At 40.6% G+C, this 19,653-nt stretch overlaps 1 protein-coding gene and 1 long non-coding RNA gene across 2 annotated transcripts; one reads left to right on the forward strand and one right to left on the reverse strand.

Moving 5' to 3' along the window:
- Nucleotides 1-2,255: 2,255 nt before the first annotated feature.
- On the forward strand, nt 2,256-16,422 carry LOC141928411 (uncharacterized). The gene is made up of 3 exons (XR_012624751.1): nt 2,256-2,503; nt 8,297-8,433; nt 16,334-16,422. It is a non-coding gene; the product is annotated as an uncharacterized LOC141928411 (long non-coding RNA).
- Nucleotides 4,353-17,902, reverse strand: ATRIP (ATR interacting protein). The gene is made up of 13 exons (XM_074836576.1): nt 17,388-17,902; nt 16,301-16,383; nt 14,630-14,800; nt 13,855-13,970; nt 13,414-13,574; nt 11,928-12,023; nt 11,001-11,130; nt 9,089-9,808; nt 8,305-8,447; nt 7,610-7,701; nt 6,691-6,774; nt 6,196-6,445; nt 4,353-4,975 (listed from the first exon to the last, which is right to left on the reverse strand). Exons 1-13 carry the CDS (start codon nt 17,776-17,778, stop codon nt 4,908-4,910), a joined length of 2,505 nt encoding a protein of 834 aa, XP_074692677.1. The 5' UTR covers nt 17,779-17,902; the 3' UTR covers nt 4,353-4,907.
- Nucleotides 17,903-19,653: the final 1,751 nt, after the last annotated feature.

Raw genomic sequence — 19,653 nt, forward strand, 5'->3', positions numbered from 1 at the left:
GCTTTAGCCAGTGGTTTGGGGCCTATTTTTCCTCCCTCTGGTTACTTTTTGTCCTCATCTACTTGTTAGTATAGCCTGCATCACAGGAACCTGGTCAGATATACAGCTTTTAATTAAGTTGTATAGGAGGGGAAAAAAGTATACAAGTTAAACCTGTTAGAGGTGAGATAAAGCTGAAGAAATAAGTTATTTGATCCTTTCAAGAGCTCAGGCATCTGTGTTGATGGAGTAGTCTCCTCTGCTTCACCTTTTTATGGCAGTCTCCACTAAGGGCATGTTATAAAGGATGTCCTTCTGTTGCAGAGTGATTTCTTTAGGTTTGAGACACTGCTAACTACTTTTGTCAATACTGGATGGCAAGGAGGCACTGTCTGGCACAGTGAGGCAGGGGCCCTCTCTGGTTGCACTGGGGCTGCAGCGTGCTGTGCAGGTTCGGAAGAGATGCCATTTCTGTCTCAGTGCTCTCCCTCCTTCTGCAAACTGACAAGTCAGGTGGCTGTTTCACTTTTTGTTTCACTAGTGTTGAAGAACAGGTCAAGATATGTATAAATTAATCTCTGATACCCCATTTCCCTTACTGCGGTCAAAATAGCTTTTAAATCAGTTACTGGAGACTTTTCATTCTAACATTTGTTGCTCCTGCAGCTGGTTTTTGTGGTTCACTCTCCAATGTTACTTTGGCCCTGGAATCAGGTAGGATCTGCTTTATAGACTGCTGGACAGGTGTTGCAGCACAGCTGTGCTGTAAAGGAGGTCTTTAGCAAATTTGTTCTGCTACAGTGAGACTAGTGCATAGACAGAAAAAGTGACTGTTCTGTATTATCTCTGTTTAGGAGACTGCTTGGAATGCAATAACAATATAAACAAGCTTGTTTCCTCTAGGTATTTTCAAAAGCAGGTTACCACTTGAGCAGCTATTCAGAGCACTATTTCACTTAGAAGCTTTAGGACTAAAACCTTTCAGATTAGTCCAAGGTGAATTTATACGTAGCTGCTGCAGGGACAGTGTGCTCAGCACATTGCTAGCTGTTTGCAGTTAAACTTTGTGCTGAACATGTTGGCCCTCACTCTTGGAAACATTTTGATAAACTTCAGCCGCAGTGAGTTTGTCGGTCTTTATAAAGCTCACAGACCACCTTTTTTTATCAGTCTGCTAAATTATAATCAATTATGTATAGTTTTTAACAATTTACACTGTAAATGTAAGTTTGTATTTGCTGTTACATTCACAGCAGATAATACAGAGTCTTTAAGGCAGATCGGAACTGCTGCATTTAACCTTAATATAACTGTAAATAATATTACTAACAAAAACGTTATTCAGTGGTTAAATAACTTACTGTTCTAATAGTTTAGCACAGGCTAAACTTTCTTAAGCAGTACTTCACACCAGCGGGATTAATATGAATAAAAACTCAGATGTTGCATGCTACATGATGAGGTATTTTGTATTTGCCATTTTCACCTATTACAGCTTGGTTTTAAAAAATGTGCTTTGAGGCCTGACATGACACAAAACAGTTCTTTGTCTTGTCTGTGGAAGTTTGCTTTGATCCAGGGTTGGACTAGATGACTGACGTGCAGAGGCCCCTTCCAACCTCAACTATTCAATGATTCTAGAAGTTGTAGAAAATAAGGTGTGCAAATTCCCTCAATATTTTAGCCAATGAAGCATCATTTACTTTATCTCTGTACATAGCTTTAGTAGAAATAAACTGCTGTGTGTTTGAATCCATGCAGTACCTCAGGTCCTTGAATGCCCACAGGAAGATGCTTGGCAATGCAATACCTCCTCTTGTGCTGCAGCTGTTGAAGAGGTAGGGTCAGTAGATCTTAAAATACAAGTCAGCAAGGCTATCATCCTCCTTTTTGCATAAAGTTGCCTGAGTAATGGGTAAACTAGTAGAGGTGATTGCTTGCTTTATCCAGCTCCTGCCTCGCTTTAGTCCTGTCTGCTCAGCACAGTTCATTGGGAAGGAAAAAGCCAGCTATACTTAGGTCAGCTTTCAGCAAAGGGGACTCCAGTTGCCATCCCCATGGGCAAGAAAACAGATGGGTGGCTGCTGCTGACTGAGGAATGTGATAATCTGTATAGAACATGAGTGGTGTTTTTTGTTGTTGCTCAATACTCCGTATGACTGTGCTCGATGCCAGAGTAAATTCCTTTTTAATGGAGGCACAGTTGATCTATAACATGTTGGGAAAATGCAAACTGGCCTTGAAAAAAGCTGCTCTGCTCTGAATTCTTCAGGGAGTGTCTGATAAGAACAGTCTTGAGTTCTGTTACTTTTAGGTCATGAAGATAGTAAACCAGTAGCCCCACCATCTGTAAAAATGCTTCATTTTTTTTTCAGGGGGTGATCAGCTGTTGCATACATGATTGGATCTCTTTAATCCCAAGAAAATGTAAAGAGTTACAGATTTTTATGGAATAATTGCAATAATTCTGACAGAAGATTGGTCACTGTAAATGGCTTAACAAATAATGAATTTCGGCAGTTCTGTAAGTATACCTATGTCTGTCTTTTTCTCTTTAGTACAGCCTCATTTTTCCTTAGAAGTGTGAACTTCTCAGTTACAGAAAATGCCCTCACTGTTACATGCTATGGCTTAATTTCCTAATACCATGATGTTACTGTCATTTCTACCAGTGAAGGTGTAGGGTCGGTTGGTTTGTATATAGCCTGGGCTATACCACTTTAAAGTCAAAAGTGGGATGAGTGCAGACATACATGTTAGGGTGTTGTCTGTTAGAGTGGGTGGATGGGAGGGGATTCAGTGCCAGAAGGGAACAGTTAGGGGTAATTTCCTAGCATTTTTTTCCACAGATAATATTTCTGTGTTTATAAAGCTTATCAGTAACTTTTACCAAGTTGCCATATACACACCCTTTAGATGAGGCCAAGAATTTTTTAAACAAGTTTTTATAACTGGATTGCTTCAACAATTTGGGATTCCTTAACTGGTTTTCATCCAAACTCCTCTTAACAGTTCATTTGGCTTATTCACCCAAAGAAGGGGTTTCAATGCATCTTGTCTCTATAAACTCAAACTATTTTTAAAGAAATTAGGTGGTGAGAACAGGCATACAGCAGTTGAAAAGTGATGGCAGATCACTGTGTTTTGGGATATTGTGACTATCATATCTTAGAGTTGTCCTAACAAATTTAGTCACTCAGAGCAGGTTAACTGACAGATACTGCTTTACCACTGCTCATGCTTGTAGGACTATTTTTCAAGAATTATCTTCATAGTTATTTTGGTTTTGAGTAAGGAAAGGGCGCTTCTCTCTAGTCATGAAGGCCAGGAAATGCCAGGTTTTGCATTTTGGAGGTTTTTTTTGGGGTGGGGTGTGATGTGTATTTTTAAGTGGACAAGTCAAATGATTTTATGTCATGCTGAAACTTCTGTAGCATGTCTTGTCCAGTGCCCTGGTGGCAGTTCTAGGGTTCTGACCATGCAAGCATAGATGCTGTTATGTGCCTGTGTGTCCTTGCTGCATTTAGGCAGGAAATGGCAGCTCTCCAGATGCTACAAGGGACTTGAAACCTGTTAACTGAGAGGAGCAGTTGGCAGCTTGTTTTTTACAGAAACAAACAGGCCATGTCTGGAGCTGTGCCAGCTGCTGCTCAGAGGAGGCTTAGCCTTAGGCTGTGTTGTGGGAGGAAGGAGTGAAGCTTTGTACCTAGGGAGATGCTGAATTATGACACTAGTTACTCCCAGAGTGGTTTCTGGGAAAGTTCTCTTCAAAAGTGAAAGCTAAGTCAAGAGCTTGTTCAGCACACTGGAGTGGGGCTCTTTGCCCAGGGACACCAGGGCAGGACACAACCTCTGGGGGTTGTGACCAGAGAACTGGATGTTTCCCAATTTTCCAAGGGCTTCCTTCCCACTGTAGTACTGTCTCACCTCCTGGTCCCTGGAGCCAGGCTTGTTCTGAATCAAGTATCTGTCAAAAAATGGAGAAAGCTTTCCAAATTATTTAGAAATAAACCTGTAGGCTCATTTTAGTAGCACACTCTCACTTCCCTTTCTAGGGTCTAAGGTTCAGCTGATACCTGCAGCCGAGTATGACAGCAGATAGTCACAGACATGTGAAGGGGTATTGTTCTTACTCCAATCTTCAGTGCTGTATCTGAGGAATGAGATGCTCATTCATCTTTACTGCAGTGCCTATCTGGATACTACAACCAAAAAAACCAGTCATTCTGCACACATTTAAATACCCTTCTCTCACTCTCCTCAACATTACCATCTTACTCTTCCAAAGTAACTAGTATTTTTTGTGTTGGCACCCCAATAGTTACACTTTTGGCAGATTTATGAAATGCAGAAAAATGAGTGAACTCAGGTGATCATTACAGGGCTTTGAATTTCTTGCTCAGAACTGAACTGCCAACTATTAAGTTATTTTTAGAAAGGTTTTTAAAATCACAGTGAACTGTTTACTAATATCAACATGAAAATTCTGGAAGTCAAGCAGGGAAGTGTTACAGCTGCAAAAGTATCTTCAAAAGACTTTCAAATGAACGCAGGAATCCCAAACATCTCAGCACATTCAGCATCATAAATTCAGCTGTAGTCACAGTAAAATGGAGAATAGTGAAATTTCCATTCCATTCACAGCAATTTCATAAAGTACAAAATTCATAAACAGAACCAGTCATAAGCCATGGCATGGTTTTGCACAGCAAAACAGTACATTGCTGTAAAATTCTTACATCAAAATTTCTCTGCTTTCAGCTACATTTAGATGGCACTTAATCACAGCAAAGAAATGTCTTAGTTGTGCTGCATTTGAGTGCAACCTTTAGGTTATCATTTAACAGATGATTTAAATTTCAGATTTACACTGGCAATGATTATTGTGATTTAGATGAGGAAGGACAGAGATCTTCGCTAGATGTTGGCTAGCTGGAGTCCATTCCTTGATCTTCTGCCTCTGGCTCAGGAGGATATAATTCATCCAAAATCAGCTCTGCAAAAACAACCAAAAAAACCATGTTTGAGTTACTTTTCTACTTGATATAGTATAATTATAGCTGGTTTCTGTTTGCATTTTAAAACATACTGACTGTAGAAGGCTACAGCAAATATTTTTTTTGCAAGGTTCCATGCAAACAGGTCTTTAGGTATGTATTTTGTCATACAAAATTCTCCCCCTCTTTAATGCCTTTTTAGGTATTAAAGGAGACAACTATCTTGGGCAGTCAATTAAATTTAGCTATTAGCGGAAAAACAATAAAGGGCACTTTGTTATTTTGCAACTAGTTCTGACTACTTATTCAGTTGAAAACCTCATTTTTGTTAGCTAGTTTTAAAAAAATCACTAGGACAAAAACATAGGATTTTGTGTTTTAAAGAAAGAACCTGAACGCTAACTGCAGGTTTGCAAGCACACATGTGCACCAACATCACAAGCTGTTACACTGTTCTGGTCTGTTCCCAAGCACAACTAGACAAAAGTTCTAGAAAACCTTGGGATGCTCCAATGGCATGCTTGTATGATCTGCCTTACTGATGCAATACATACACCAGCAATGAAGAATTTATCACTCTGGCTCTGAGTAAGACTAGATGCCTTGCCTGGTATCTTGTAGCAAGCGCCTTACTGACATACTGGTGCCACAACACACATGTAAATAATGCCACGAGTGAATGAAGAAATGGCATCAAGGTACAAGGAGGAGAGGTAGTTTCACAAGATTAGCGCTCTCTAGGGAACAGACACCAGAAGTGCACAAAGCAAGGGGAAAGTCCAGATGGACATGGGCTAGAGAAGCTTTTGGGGTAATGAAGGCAGGTTGGGGGTAGAAGAGGAAGAAAAGATGTTAAGGATATAGGGGAAAAACAACAATTGCAGACAAGGTGTAATGCTAATTGGAGAATTGGAATAATGATTTTTTTCTTTAATGTATAGTGCAGCTTGTTCTACTTAAAGAGCTGGAGTATAGGATTTTGTCTGATCAGATAGTAGGGACATATTTCTATGGAGAAAAGAACTACTAAAGAAGAACAGCAGAGTTGTGATTCAGTATAAGGAAGATTGAGAAGCACTCAATTAGGGACTGCCTTCAGAGGTCTGAGCAACAGCCATCCATGGTATTTTGGCCCTTGTTAAATGGGGAAAGGGACAGAAGTGGAATTTCTATTTCTACAGCATGGAAAAAGCCAACATTATCATTTGACTTGTTTTACCTTCATAGGCACTCAGTTTTTGAGTCTTTTTGAGAATGGCTCTTATGCCTGGCATGGCTTGATCATAATGATGGAGAACTTCCAAACAGTGTTCGTGAAAGAGTTTATCTTTCTGAGAAAGGCTGTGTAAGAGTAAAACAGCATCCCGTAAAAACTGGGTAATTTGTTCCTTATATACACACAAGCTGTTCTCAGATCTTCTAATCTTCATCCACTGTCTATGTAACATTATAATTAGTGCTTTAACCACCTGCAAGAGGAAAAAAGTGCCTCAATACACAAAAATTACAGCAGAAAAACTTACTCCATTATGAAATTTACCGATTAATCTCTCCAAATTTCAGAATATTTTCTAGCAAGCAAAAGCAAGCTCCCTAGAAGTTGGCATCCTTTACAGTGCACTTGTTTCATTGTAGCTAAGGGCAAAAAAGCTATTTCAGCATTGAGTACCTTTAAGTTCTGAGTAGATTAAACTCAGCCACTGTAGTGACATACCTCAAGATTACATTGGCAGTCTGTACCAGGCAATAAAACCGCGGGACTGGAACACCGCATACACCGTGTCAGGAGTCTAACTGTCTATTACAAAAACACAGATTGCATTATAATGAGCACTAGTGTTCTGCAGAATTATCAAACTACTAAGCTGCAAATAAAGGGAGGTAGAAATATTTCATTACTAGTTTCAAACATTCTTGTTTTTTTCTTAACAGTTGATCATTCTTTACCCCAAAAATTCTTTTTTCCCTGTAAAACTTTAGACACAGAATTTGCCTTGCATAGAAACCTTTCCAACTTTCTGATGAGAAAGACTAATGAGGTGCAGTGATAATGAAAATGGTTCAAAATTCTTTCAAACGAAAGCAGAAGTGGAACAAACAGTAGAACCTCAAGTCACCACTGTCAGTACAACCAATACAAATTAAGTTCAAAAAGCTCTTCTTCCTATAGATAATCATGATTATTATACAGCAAGCTAGGATTTACACTGAATACAATGAATATAATCCTAAATCACTATAGACTGCCTTTTATATATAGTAACTCATAAGGTACAGTTCAGAATTAATACATACAATCAAAATAAATCCTAGATCTTGCTTCCTTTCATTCCTCTATCAATCTAAAAGCAAAAAAAAAGCTTAGTGTTGAAAATTCACAGCCATCCTGGGATCTTTCTGAGACTAAACTATGACTGTTATGACTGATGTTCTCTTTAAGAATAATTACCAATTCAGTTTCAGGCAGCTACTCTTAAAAAACAGTGTAATCCCTTACTGCAAGACAATACTTTTGGTGTTCTATTTCAGCTGGAGAACGAACTTGTTTTCGGACAATTTGTGCATTACCCTGCTCCTCCTACTCCCTCAACTGGAAGTAGCAAGAAAAAGCATATGAACAAAGCTGTGGTTACCTCTTGTTCCAGCTGAAGCCAAAGCATTTCAGATGCTGATTTATCTGGTCTTGATGTAATATACATGTACAGTGCAAGAAGGAGGCAGGTGTCTGAAATAGAGATAACTTCATTCTTTTCCCAACTAGTCAATTGTTCATAACAAAAATTAATTTTGTTGCACAAGAAAACATTTCAGAAAATAGGTAGAGTGCTGTCCTGGGCCTCATGATACAGGCTCAACTTCTTGCTTTACTTCAGACATATTAAGCAGTGCTGAAGAAACTAGTATCCCTAAACTTTATTTATGTATTTGTGGTAATACTGTCCTACTTCACTCATAAGGAACTGAACAAAGACTATTGGTCATGCATCCCTAAACGCAACAATGTCAGGAGTGCAAATAAATTAAACTTCAAACCTCCTCAAAAGCCCCTTTTTCCTCATCAACCTTTAACATAATAAACATTAATCTGGAAAGCAGTTTTAAAAATCCACATGGGTATCAAAAGCACTGTATGTAGACAGATGCCACAAGACAAACCACTCCTCAAACAATAACTGAAACACTGCACTAGAAAGCAATTTTTCAGGTAACGTAGCAGGCTTTTTGCCTTTGGGGGTTTTAACACTTTGGAGCAAGGCCTATTTGCATTACTTTCTAGTCACTCTAACATTCAACTGATAACAGTTCTCTGTGTTATGCAGTCTTTTACCTGAATGAGAACAAAGTTGAGCAACCAACATATGGTGTTGAGCAAGAATAGACAACAGTCTCACGGTCAAGAGGACAGCGGGCAAAGGGGTTTCTGGACACAGACAATGCAGCAGTATCTGGCTACTCAGTAAGTGCTGAAAACTTCAAAAGAAAACTCAGTTAGAAATGGGAAATGCACCGACAAGTTGAAAATACGCTATTTCTTGTATACAGCATCATAATTTGTGCCTTTTTAGCCATTCAAAACATGCCTGATCTCAACTTACATGTCATAAGTACTAAGTGTACTGAAAAACACAGTTATCTTTGGCAGTCAGTGTGCAATTCGTACTATGGTTGTGTATATTAGACCATTAGCAGATGAAATGCCTCACTTCTGCGTGACATTCTACCTACCAGAATCAGACCCTCTGCTTTCATTCCTTAGGCATCTCCCAGCAATTGCAAAAACCCAAAATGAATGTTAGATATTCTGATCAACTGCATATGGCCTTAAGAAGTTTTCTCACTTTCAAGTGACAGCTATGCAGTGAGGCAACAGCATCTGCTTCCTATAAATATCATAAGCAAATCTTGTTACTGATCAGGGTGGTTATCACATCCATTAGCAGCAAAGGCAGTAGAAAGATCCTCAACTGCTTCTCAAAGGTGATCTGAGAAATGTGATATTCTCTCATACATGTCAAAACTTCTACTGTCATCTGCACAAATTTGTTTCAACAGAGAATGAAAATTGCTAAACAACAGAGTCTGAAATAATTTTAAAGCTATTACTGACTTACTTTATTAGCAAGTCCATTGTTGACTTTTCAGCTAATTTCACCAAAACTTTTAGGCTTTGGTTCAGTATCCTATCAGTCTGGGAGCCTCTTGTAGCAGAAAAAGCTAAAACCTGAAGCAGCTTTTTAAACAAAGAATGCTGAGTTTGATCATTACTGGGAGCATCCTGTGGGGCTACAGGCAGCCCTCCTTGTGTCCTGGTATCTTCTTTATTTTCACACAACACATTTTTGTCCATCTTGGAAACCTGTTCATCTCCAGCAGCAGAATTTTTTTCCACTTCAGTAGATAGCAACGTGTGGACAACATCCCAGCTATAAAATGCCAAATAATAAAGAATACCCAGTGATATAACTGCAGTTTCTTCAAGAGACAACCTGACATCCTCCTTACTTGACACCATATTTGTGTTGGTTCTGGGAGAAACAGCTGAATGGTTTCCACAAGAACCATTTACTGACTTGTCCGCCGATTGTACCGCTTGACAGTATGCGCCAATATGGTGTTCTACCAAGGGCAAGAGATGCACGGCGCCTCGGATGTTGCGGCGTGTGAGGTGCAAGAACTCTCCCTGGCTTTCTGTTGGGCTTCCTTCAGATAATCCTTCGTCCATAGCGATGAAGTTCAATCCTGTTACTGCAAGTTCTTGAGCTTCTCGCAGGGATACAAGAGGAGCAATTTCTTCTTGAGTTGTCCTGCTGCTGGGTAGTTGTGTGGACTTCCTATCCAAATAAAGTTAAAAGAAGGAAAATACTTCAGAAGAAAAGACAGAGAACATAGTTGATATTTGAGTTATCCATATTCTGAATCAAGTAATAGAAAGGCTAGAGTAATAAGAGATGTCTGTTCCCAAAATAAAATATAAGTGGCGGGGGGGGGGGGAGGGGAATCCTACTCCTCGATACCTGCATGGAAGAGCAATTTCAAAGCATTCCTAGGCCCTGTCAAAGTAGTCAGAGCTTACAGCTGAGTAACTTCAGCAGCTCACTATAAGCCATTGTCTGAAACTACATTTGAAACTTCCAGTTTCATGCTTTTGATGACCTGTCATATTATCTTCCCCTGATGTTATTTGGTAGCTTCTGGGAAGAACAAGTATCTGTACATTACTGATCTGTAATATTTAGGGGCCTTTAAAGGACTACAAGGACAATAAAAAATTATTTTCTTGGCCAGAGAGGGGGGTGGGGGAAGACAGAGAAGAAGGAGGGGGAGAGAGTTCAGCTATTAACTAGTCAAACTGCAGCTACAAAGGCCAAATGGACCACCTCTACTTGCATAAATGGCAAGGGCCACGAGACATGAGCCTTGCTATGAACCCACAAAACACAAGAATTACTAATAAAATAACAAATCAGAAAAGCAAAAGGTATTTAAAGAATTAAACTGTAGCTCCTGAAAGTGAAAAACTACTATAATTTATATGCAATATTCATATTTAAAATGCTTTATCCATCACTATAAATATATCTTGGAAAATTGCACATATATTGTACATTACAAATTGAACATAGTTTAGACTTTGAAGGTATAAATCCTACTGTTGTTTTGATCACATTTTCAGCATTTTCTCCCCGCTTAACTCATGATCACATTTATATGCTTCCCTCATTGCAATGCAAGTTTTATGTGCTTAAGTGGCTAACAACAGCAGCTAACAGTCACTCCCAGGTTTTACAAAACATGCTTTTGTGCCTTCCCCTAACATACAAGTTTATATCTTAGTGTTATTCCACTATTTAGTATCTATGATAATCAAAGATGCAGAATGATGTTCCAAATTTTGCATTAAATACTCTAAGCAAAACAGTAGTTAATACAATGAATGAGCTATCCTACATGAACAAGCATTTCTTGGTATAGAGAATGCCACTATACTAAGAACATGTCAGACACAGTTTAACAAAAACTTACGTATCCAAATAGTTAGGCTGCAATACAGCTCCAGGTAGAGGCTCAGAGTTACTGCTAAGAAGATGGCAGAGTCCTAGTAATGACCCAGGGACAATGGGCTGCTTCATCAGTGCATTTAGTAAGATAGAACCTGAAAGGATACAAAATTGTCTTTGGAGTAGCTTTACCATCAACAACAACAACAAAAAATTAATATTTCAAAAGATTAGCCTTATTTATAATGCTCTCAACCTCAAAATACATTTTCATTACAGATTTTCTTTCTCTAAAAAATATTTTTTTCAGAAAAGTTAACTTGATATGATTTAAGTAGTAACCAAATTATATCTAGAAGTATTTTAATTACAATCCCATAACACCAAATAGCTCAACCCAAATGATCATATATCCCAACTATGCTGACGACTTGCCCTCCATGTTCCAGTCCAGACATTAAAATTACGTGATGTGATTCTATTTGGAATTGGAAATAAAATAGTTCCCTGAAGATTTCCTGGTGTTGACTGTTGTAAACGTTGCTTTATTGGTTTTACTTTAATTTTAAAAAAACCAAAACAACATACATTTTCCTGTTTCTATATTGGTTTACAATAAAAAGCATAATTTATTAATACTGAAAGAGCCAGCCTTGTAATAAGATGCCTCTTGATCTGTACCCTTCCATAAAGCAAAACCCAGGCAAACTTTTTTTCTTAACTAGAGTAACAACACAAGAGTCTTGTTAGGATACAAGATGATGATAATATAATCTGAAATGTTTTACTGCAAAATCAGAATACTCAAAGCAAAAGGCAACTAGCTGTACACCACTGTCCTCTGAAGGGGCACTGTACATAGCAGGCTCCTCACATGACGCTGCCTAGTAAAGGCATCTGAGCTGTTCCTCAGAAATGCTCATTATTTCTGCATTAACAGAATTAAAGTTACCTCGTGCATTTCGTTTAGGTACAGAGTTGTAGGAACCGTTTTTTCCCACTGCTTCGTGCTTCACAGATACAACTTCAGGAGGGGTTATCTTACTGTCTAAAGCAAACAGTAATTATGAGTCTAATATAGGAACTACAGTGCTTATACCTCTGTATCTATCCTTTACACACATTCAGTTAGCCAGTTGTTATATAGTAAGTAAACAGAGAGTAGACCAGTAAAAAACATGTCTTGTATAACTCAGATATGTCAAACAATAGTTAAGAGCTGTGATGCAAGTAGAATTGCTCCTCAGAATAAATGAGAAAAGTGAATATAATTTCACCTTTACTGTCAGATGCTCCAGATTGTTCAGTGTTATTGCTCTCAACTTTTTTTAGAAAAAAAACAATACCTTAAGTTGAATTCCCACTACTAGCAGAGATTTACATGACATTAGTTAAAAATCAACATAAAATTCTAAAAAAAAAAAAGTAATAAAATTGAGCATTTCATAATCTTTCAGTCACCTATATGTGTCACAGTTACTAGTGAAACTGAAGCCAAAAGCCTTGCAGCATTCAGAAGACAAATAATGAAGTGTGTTTTTCAAACAAGTAGGCATATTGAATGTTCTTATAACGAACAGTCAGGAGGCTGAAAAAATAACAATACTAATGCTTTAAGGCTACTGTATTTTTCTTTTTGATGGAGTTCATAATGCTCATACAGTTTCAGATTGAATACTGTGACTGAGAGTAACCTCCCAAATTTTTCATGACTCTTCCTGTAAGGATTAGTTGATGATGTCCAAATTTCTTCCATTTATTGTTGCCTATTGGAAACATGGCAGACAGAGCTGCTACTAAAAAACCACCATTTTTGTTTCATATTGTAACAATCTTCAAATACATGCATATATTAATTTCCTAAGCTTTACTGAATGAATTTCAAGATACAGTTTTGTGAGAATTACTGTCCTACACATAAAAGAGGAAATGAGTATACTGTTTCAGTTGCTTCTTTCAATACAGCTAAATATGTACCCTTTAAAATAAAATCCCCCAAAAGGTCCACTTCAAAGCCAAAACCACAAGAATACAAAAAACGCATTAGCTGACTAGCAGACCAATTCAAGAAACAGGCAAATTATTTTCTGTTCTTCTTTATCCAGTGAGAAAGGCAGATTAAAAATCTGGATATTTTAGTTCATCACATAATAAATGAAAGTTTTTCATTACAATAGCCACTTCATTGTTGACATCTTGGCATCTGGTATATCAGCATTACCAAACTGTGAATTAAAATGATCTTGATTGCAATTTCAGTCATAGCTATTTAACGTCAATTGGTATAAAACAGAAAGGAATTTAACCAAAAACAAAATAAATACTTGTTTTTCTCTACAGTGAACTTCCTGAAACTGTTCATATAGTACAGAAATCTTTATCTGAGGCAGAATGTTCATATGCAGCTAAAAATACTGCAAAGCTATATACGGGTTTACCTTCTTTGATCGAAGTAGTCGGGGCAATGAGATTTCCCGAGGAACACAATGGTCTAGTGGACGTTTCAGCATTGAAGGATTCCTTTGTAGGAAAAGATCTTTTTCCAGGCTGTGGAGAACATCCTTCTGCTTTCACTTGTATTGCAAAATTCTTTTTAGGGCTAAAATAAAAATGAAACACTTAGATGCATCAATATTTCTTTTGTAATTATTTTATTAAACAATAAACAAGGATCTATTAATGTTTAAACTCTTTGCATTTCTGTCACAGATACAAAGCAAGATCTTTCTGAGCAAATTCCACAGAGGTCAACAGACTTATTTGGTTGCATTTTTTAAAGACAATGGATCTAAGAGTTACACGAATAAGGAAAACCTCTTTAATAGTTTAAGCGCACATATTATAAAAAGGAACGCAAATTAATTTCCCAAAACCCCTACCTTGGCATTAAAACCGTCTGAGTGACGTGTTTATTTCTTTCACAGTTCTGAAGTCGCGTTCTTAATTCATTCATTTCTGCATCTTTGAACTGCAACTCTGACTGTAATGACAGTAACTGAAAGAGGAATTAAAAAGACAATTTTACTGTTACTGAATAATTTAGAGGTGTTTTAACTGCAGAGCAACTAGAATTACCGTAAGATTTCAAGATTACCATCTACTTACTGTGAACGCTGCGTAACATCTCCATTTTTACATGTGCTAGTCCAATTAATACTATTTTAGAACCAAGTGTCAAAATTTCAGGCAAGAAGCATATGACTTGTTAAGACACACCAAGTGCCATGCAGAACGTGTCTACAGGGAGGCCGTTAACAGCAGAGTAAATGGGGCAAAAGCAGCCACTGTCCTCTTCAGGGCTTTCAGAAAGATGATGGCAACAGGAACAGCAATCTGATCAGAGTCATAAAGCATGCTCTGTTGCTTTTTTCCATTTTAAAATACATTGCAAATTTTAGTGTTCTTGGGATTGCTTAAAAAACAGTAACAAGTAAATGAAAACCTCTACCACTTGAATTTTACTTTTATTTTGGCAGAAGAAAACCCTCACAGCAAGTTCTTACAAATTCTTTCTTCTAGATAAGAAAATAAAAGCATACGTTGTTTGGAAATTTCACACAAATGTTCTTCCTTTGACTAGACGGTCTGTGACATCATTAAGTCATAAAATTAGCTTCTGCATGTGACATGCAGGTAACTGTCATATTTACAAACCTTTTTGGAGAACTCTTTTTCCTTTTCACTTAAGGTCTGAGATTTTTGCTGTTCCAATAGCATGTATGACCTTTTCTGCTCCTCCATAGCACACTCCATCTGCTGCATTGAGTCACGCAAAATTTTAATTTCTCCATTTTTAGTAAGAATTTCATCCTGCATTTCTTTCAGCTGCAAACAGATGAATTCCATTAAAGGATGCATATAATCAAAAGTATGTATTTATATCACTATGTGGTTGAAAATTAGGTATATTTATACTTTCTAGGGAGAAGAATGCTCCTGTAACCCAGTTCAGAAATTCTGCAATGTTGCTTCTAATCTTTTTCTCATTAAATCAGGCTCAGCTACTGTTTTCTCTAACAGAATTATGAAATGACAGCAAAGGCATGTCTCCATATACCATCCTAGTATCTGACAGAGACCATTCTTCTCCTTCCCCTTCTCTGTGATTATGTTCTTTTTTTTTTTTAAAAAGTCAACACACATCAATAATTTATTCATTGTTTGGATTATAACAATAATTTAATTATAATATTTCATCTAGCATGGCAGCCAACAAGCACACTGTGCTAAGACAAGCTACCACCCCCAGACAGTATCTTCACGACGTACATAGTCTCTAACGCTCTCTGAACAGCCATCACCACTCAGAGACAAGACTTTGGAGAGATAATAAATGTGTTATTCAGAAAAGCATAGGAAAAAAAAAAAGCAGAAAGACACCTCTATACCACCGTGTAAAATTATGATGTACCCCCATGTTGAACACAGTGTTCAGGTGGGAACTTCCCCAATAAAGGGGGAAAGATCAGAGAACAGAGGTAAGGGTGATGAGAGAAAGGTAGAGCAGGAGCCTCCCATCTGGGAGAAAGCACAACTGTGAGGAAACAAAGCTCTATCGAAGTGTGAGTGCTATGCACAAGTTATTCCCTGTTTACCACCCCTCACAACAACCAAAACGCATCCTCTGAAAATCACTAGGTGCAAAGGTCAAAATAAAATCAAAGAAACTTCCTGACACAATGTGTTGTTAAGCTGCAGACCTCTTTCACACTAAAAGGTATCCAAAACTAAATACACAAACATTTAAAGACAATACACTATACAATATTAAATACAAGTACCTACATTAAATTTTACCAGAGGCTAGAAGGCTATTCTGGTGAAATACCACCATAAACTTGCTCCGGTCTTACATTCTTCCTAAACTGTTTGCCAAAAAGGGATGGACTTTGTATGGGCAACTGTACCTTCTTACTTTTCTGCACCCACTTCTTCCCCACGGTATCTTTCCATAAGGGATTATCAGAAGGTAAAGTAACATAACACAACTTAAAAGTCACTTTACTTTCTCAAATCTTTAAGTTGCACAAAACAACTTTTGCTGACCCCTGCTGACAGGACAGTGGAGAATCAATTTGATAAGAAACAAGTAAAACTGACAAATTAGCATTTGCTAATCTGAAATGACCAAGAAATGAAATACTGCTCTCACTCTTAATATTACTAGAGCTGTTTCTAGCATGACGCTTGTAACAGATCCATGGATTTCAAAGATTACTAATCAACTTGATTAGAATAAGATAACTTGAAACTGAACTTACGCACCTTTCAGTTAGCCCTATCCAAAAATGTGATATTTAGAGGGGAGGGGAAGATATTGCTAACCTTCTGTTTAATTTCTTCATGCTGTGCTTGCAGTACTTCAAACTGGAATGCATCTCTCATCAGACTATCTTCCGTACTGCTCCCTGGTGCAGAAAAAAGCCAAGATCTGTTCTGAAGCACGGATGATGTATGTACATCACGGATGACTTAACATCAAGATTTTGTTATTTACCATCACATACCTCTGAATATCTTAATATTTATACTGTCACTACAAACAGGTAAATTGCATGCATCTGATCACCGCGGTAACTTTCTTAGAGTTTATGCATCAATCCTCAAAACAGAGAAGAAAACCTGCCCCCCAAACATTTCTAGTATCTTAAAACAGTAAGATGACCCACAGGAAATGCAGCGTTTCCTCCAGGATCATTTTAGTTAACGCACCCTGCACAAATAAGGGTTAACTGAAAACTTTTTGACCTGGATATTAGAAATGTTAGCATTGCTAAAACATACTTACAAGATTTAAGCCCTTTGGACTCTAATAATGAACAAAACCCTGTATGCTTTTTCAAAGTAACTCTGAAAATTACTATTAATATGAGATACATTACGCATTTACTAGTGAAAGTTAACGGTTAGCAAAAAAAAAATCTGGTAGCCGACATGCATGATACTATAATTTATACTTAAAGCATATTAAAAGTTTATGAAACTCGTTTGTTTTTCTGAACACGTTTAGCGGGCAGTACCAACATTTCTGGTACACGTTACCACACACACTGCCAGGGAACAGGTTCCCAGGACCGCTAGTTTAATGCTACGTGACCGCTCGGACGTTGCTTCTTCGAATCTCCAGTAGCTCTCTGAGCAGCTAGCATACCACCGTGAGGCTCTATAGCCAGGTGGGATAACCCAAAGCAATGCCTGGAGAGATAACAAACATATCCCCAAATAGCTTGACAGTGCAGGGCAGCTTCAGGAACCCAGGTGACAGCAACAACCGCGTCACCCTTGACCCGAGACCCGACTGTCCGGGCGAGCCCCACACCTCGCGCGGTGGAGGGGAGCCCCCGACCTCCCTCTCGTTACACCAAGCCCCGGCGCGGCCGAGCCACGCTCAGCCCCGCGGCGGCACACCCACCTGCCAGCTTCCTCCCCGCAGCGGCGGCGCCGGCCCGGGGCAGCCCCGCGGCCGCCCGCCGCTCGGCGCCGCTCGCTCCCAAGGCGCCCCACGCGTGTTTCGGCAGGTCTGCCCGCGGCGCGGCGGCTTCCTGCGACAGCGCCTGCGAAGCCAGGATGTCGATCTCCTCCAGGTCGTCCGCCGTGAAGTCGTCGTTGTCCCCGAAGGGGTCTCCCGGCCCCTCGTCGGGCCCAGCCGCCCCCGAGCTCTTGGGGCGTTTGTGAGGCGGGAAGCCGTTCTCCAGGGCCCCGCCGCGGCCCGCCGCGACCGGACGGGCGGCCCCGGCCCAGCCCGCCCCACACAGCACCGGGCCGCTCCGCTTCCGCGGCCCGAGCGGGAGCTGCGCTGCCATGGCGGGGGGGGGCTGGCGGCCTCCCGGGGGACTCGGGGGACGCACCGGAACAGCCGACGGCGCCGCGGGAGGACCCCGGCCGGGCCCACGCGCTACCCCGCGCGCGCCGCGCCGCTCACCAATCACCAGCGGGCGCGCCTCGCCCCGGGCCAATGAGGCGGACGCCGCGTCTACGGCAGCCCCCGAGGGTCAAACCCAGCGCCGGCGCGCAGCGGCTGGCTGTAAGCGTCCCCGCGATTGGCCTCGGCGACCCGCGCTGCAAGCGCCTCGCTGATTGGCTGGGCCGGCGCGAGGGGGGCGTTGGCGGGAAGGCTGGTCCCGCCGGCGGCGCGAGGGCAAGGGTGTTGACGTCAGACCGCCAGCGGGTGATGTCACGGCATGTCGTGGCGAGGGGGTGGCCTGCTGATGTCACACCAGGCTCCAGGCCGCGGAGTGGCGGCGGTGGCACCTGGGCAGGTGTGGTAATCCCAGAGGCAGCCCTCAGCAGGGCTGCTGCTGCGCCAGGTGAAGTGATGTCGTGGTGTGCAGACCCTGCAGGGCAGCGCAGGGCTGCTGGGAGCCAGGCCTGTCCCGTGGCACGGCCCTGCCACCGCCCTGAGCTTTTCTGTGGCAGGATGGCACCAGGCGACGTGCTGGGAGGGTGGCAGTGGTGCATCCTGCACAGCCATGGCACTGCCAGCCATTGGATGGGGCCAACTCTGCTGCTCCTCACCTCTCTTGGAGACCTGCGGACAGTGCTCTTACCTCTCTGGCACAGGCTCCCAGAGGAGCCACCCAGTTATTTGGATAACCATGGCTGTTGTCCTAGCAGGCCATTTGTATTCTTGATCTTTTCTTTGTGAGAACATCCCATGATAGCTGCAGAGGAACATGAAACTACAAATATGCAATGGTGGTTTTGCTTGTAGCCCATGGCAATATGAGACACAAGACTGTCTGTTACTCAGTAAACTCATAACGCTTGTGAAGCTTGTGAAGACCAGAAAGCACTTACTCTGGTTTTCTGTTGCAGACACAAAGGGGTGTTGTGCCCTGAAAATTTGTCCTTTTTTTTTTTAAATTGTGATACCAGGGGACTGGAACCAAGGACTCATTTGCAAAACAAACTAGCTTATCTGTAAATAACAAAATGTACGCTTCTCAGTTTAGACTCCCCGACAGTAGATAACAGGATGCTTCAGTGTCTGGACAAGGAAAATTGTGGCTTTGAACAAGTCCAGGCCAGGCTCTATTTTGGCAATCAGCCTCCAGGAAAAGTGAGCATCCGCAGAGTGAAGGTTCAGCCAAAGGACACAGTGAGGAAGACTATAATTTGCCACTAGAGACCACCAGAGGACCACCGACTCATTGAGATTAGCAGAAGTGAGCATGCACAAAGTACTAGTGCATGTTAACTAGTTCTAGGAAAAGTATGAATATATGAATGAATCGGTGGAAATTTAATGAATATGGATGAAATGCTTTCAATAGAAGGTGTGTAGTGTTAGAATCGGTGCACTCACCTTTGTGAAATTATTTGTGTGTGCACCCAGCGCTGCAATAAAGAATGCCTGCTTTCTAAAACTCCAAAATGAGTTTTAGAGAATTTCTTCCACCAGCTTTTCGGTATCATTTTGGTGACCCAGATGGGACCCTGCCTGTCAGACCTGACGGATCCGTGGGCTTGAAGAATCTCCAGCACACACCGAGGGATTCTCGCGGAGGATCTCTGATCCCCGGACTGAACGGCTCCAAGCAAGTCCCCTGGAAAAAGGTAAATAAGGTATTCTTTCTGGAAATGGGGTACCTCCCCATAAGTTGGAGACGTAATAGTCCCACAGACCTGGGGTATTTGTTGTGTGCACCTGGGTTGGTCTGGAAGTCAGGGTTCATATC

The sequence above is a fragment of the Strix aluco genome, chromosome 11, assembly GCF_031877795.1.
Source record: "Strix aluco isolate bStrAlu1 chromosome 11, bStrAlu1.hap1, whole genome shotgun sequence".
Taxonomy (NCBI): Eukaryota; Metazoa; Chordata; class Aves; order Strigiformes; family Strigidae; genus Strix; species Strix aluco.

Excerpts from the sequence above, each read along its gene's own strand:
- ATRIP (XM_074836576.1), bottom strand. The coding sequence starts at position 17,778 with ATGGCAGCGCAGCTCCCGCTCGGGCCGCGGAAGCGGAGCGGCCCGGTG. Across the intron at positions 11,131-11,927 it reads ACCTAAACGAAATGCACGAG|GTTCTATCTTACTAAATGCA; the intron begins GTAACTTTAATT and ends GTATCCTTTCAG. Across the intron at positions 8,448-9,088 it reads ACAATGGACTTGCTAATAAA|TTTTCAGCACTTACTGAGTA; the intron begins GTAAGTCAGTAA and ends TTTCTTTTGAAG.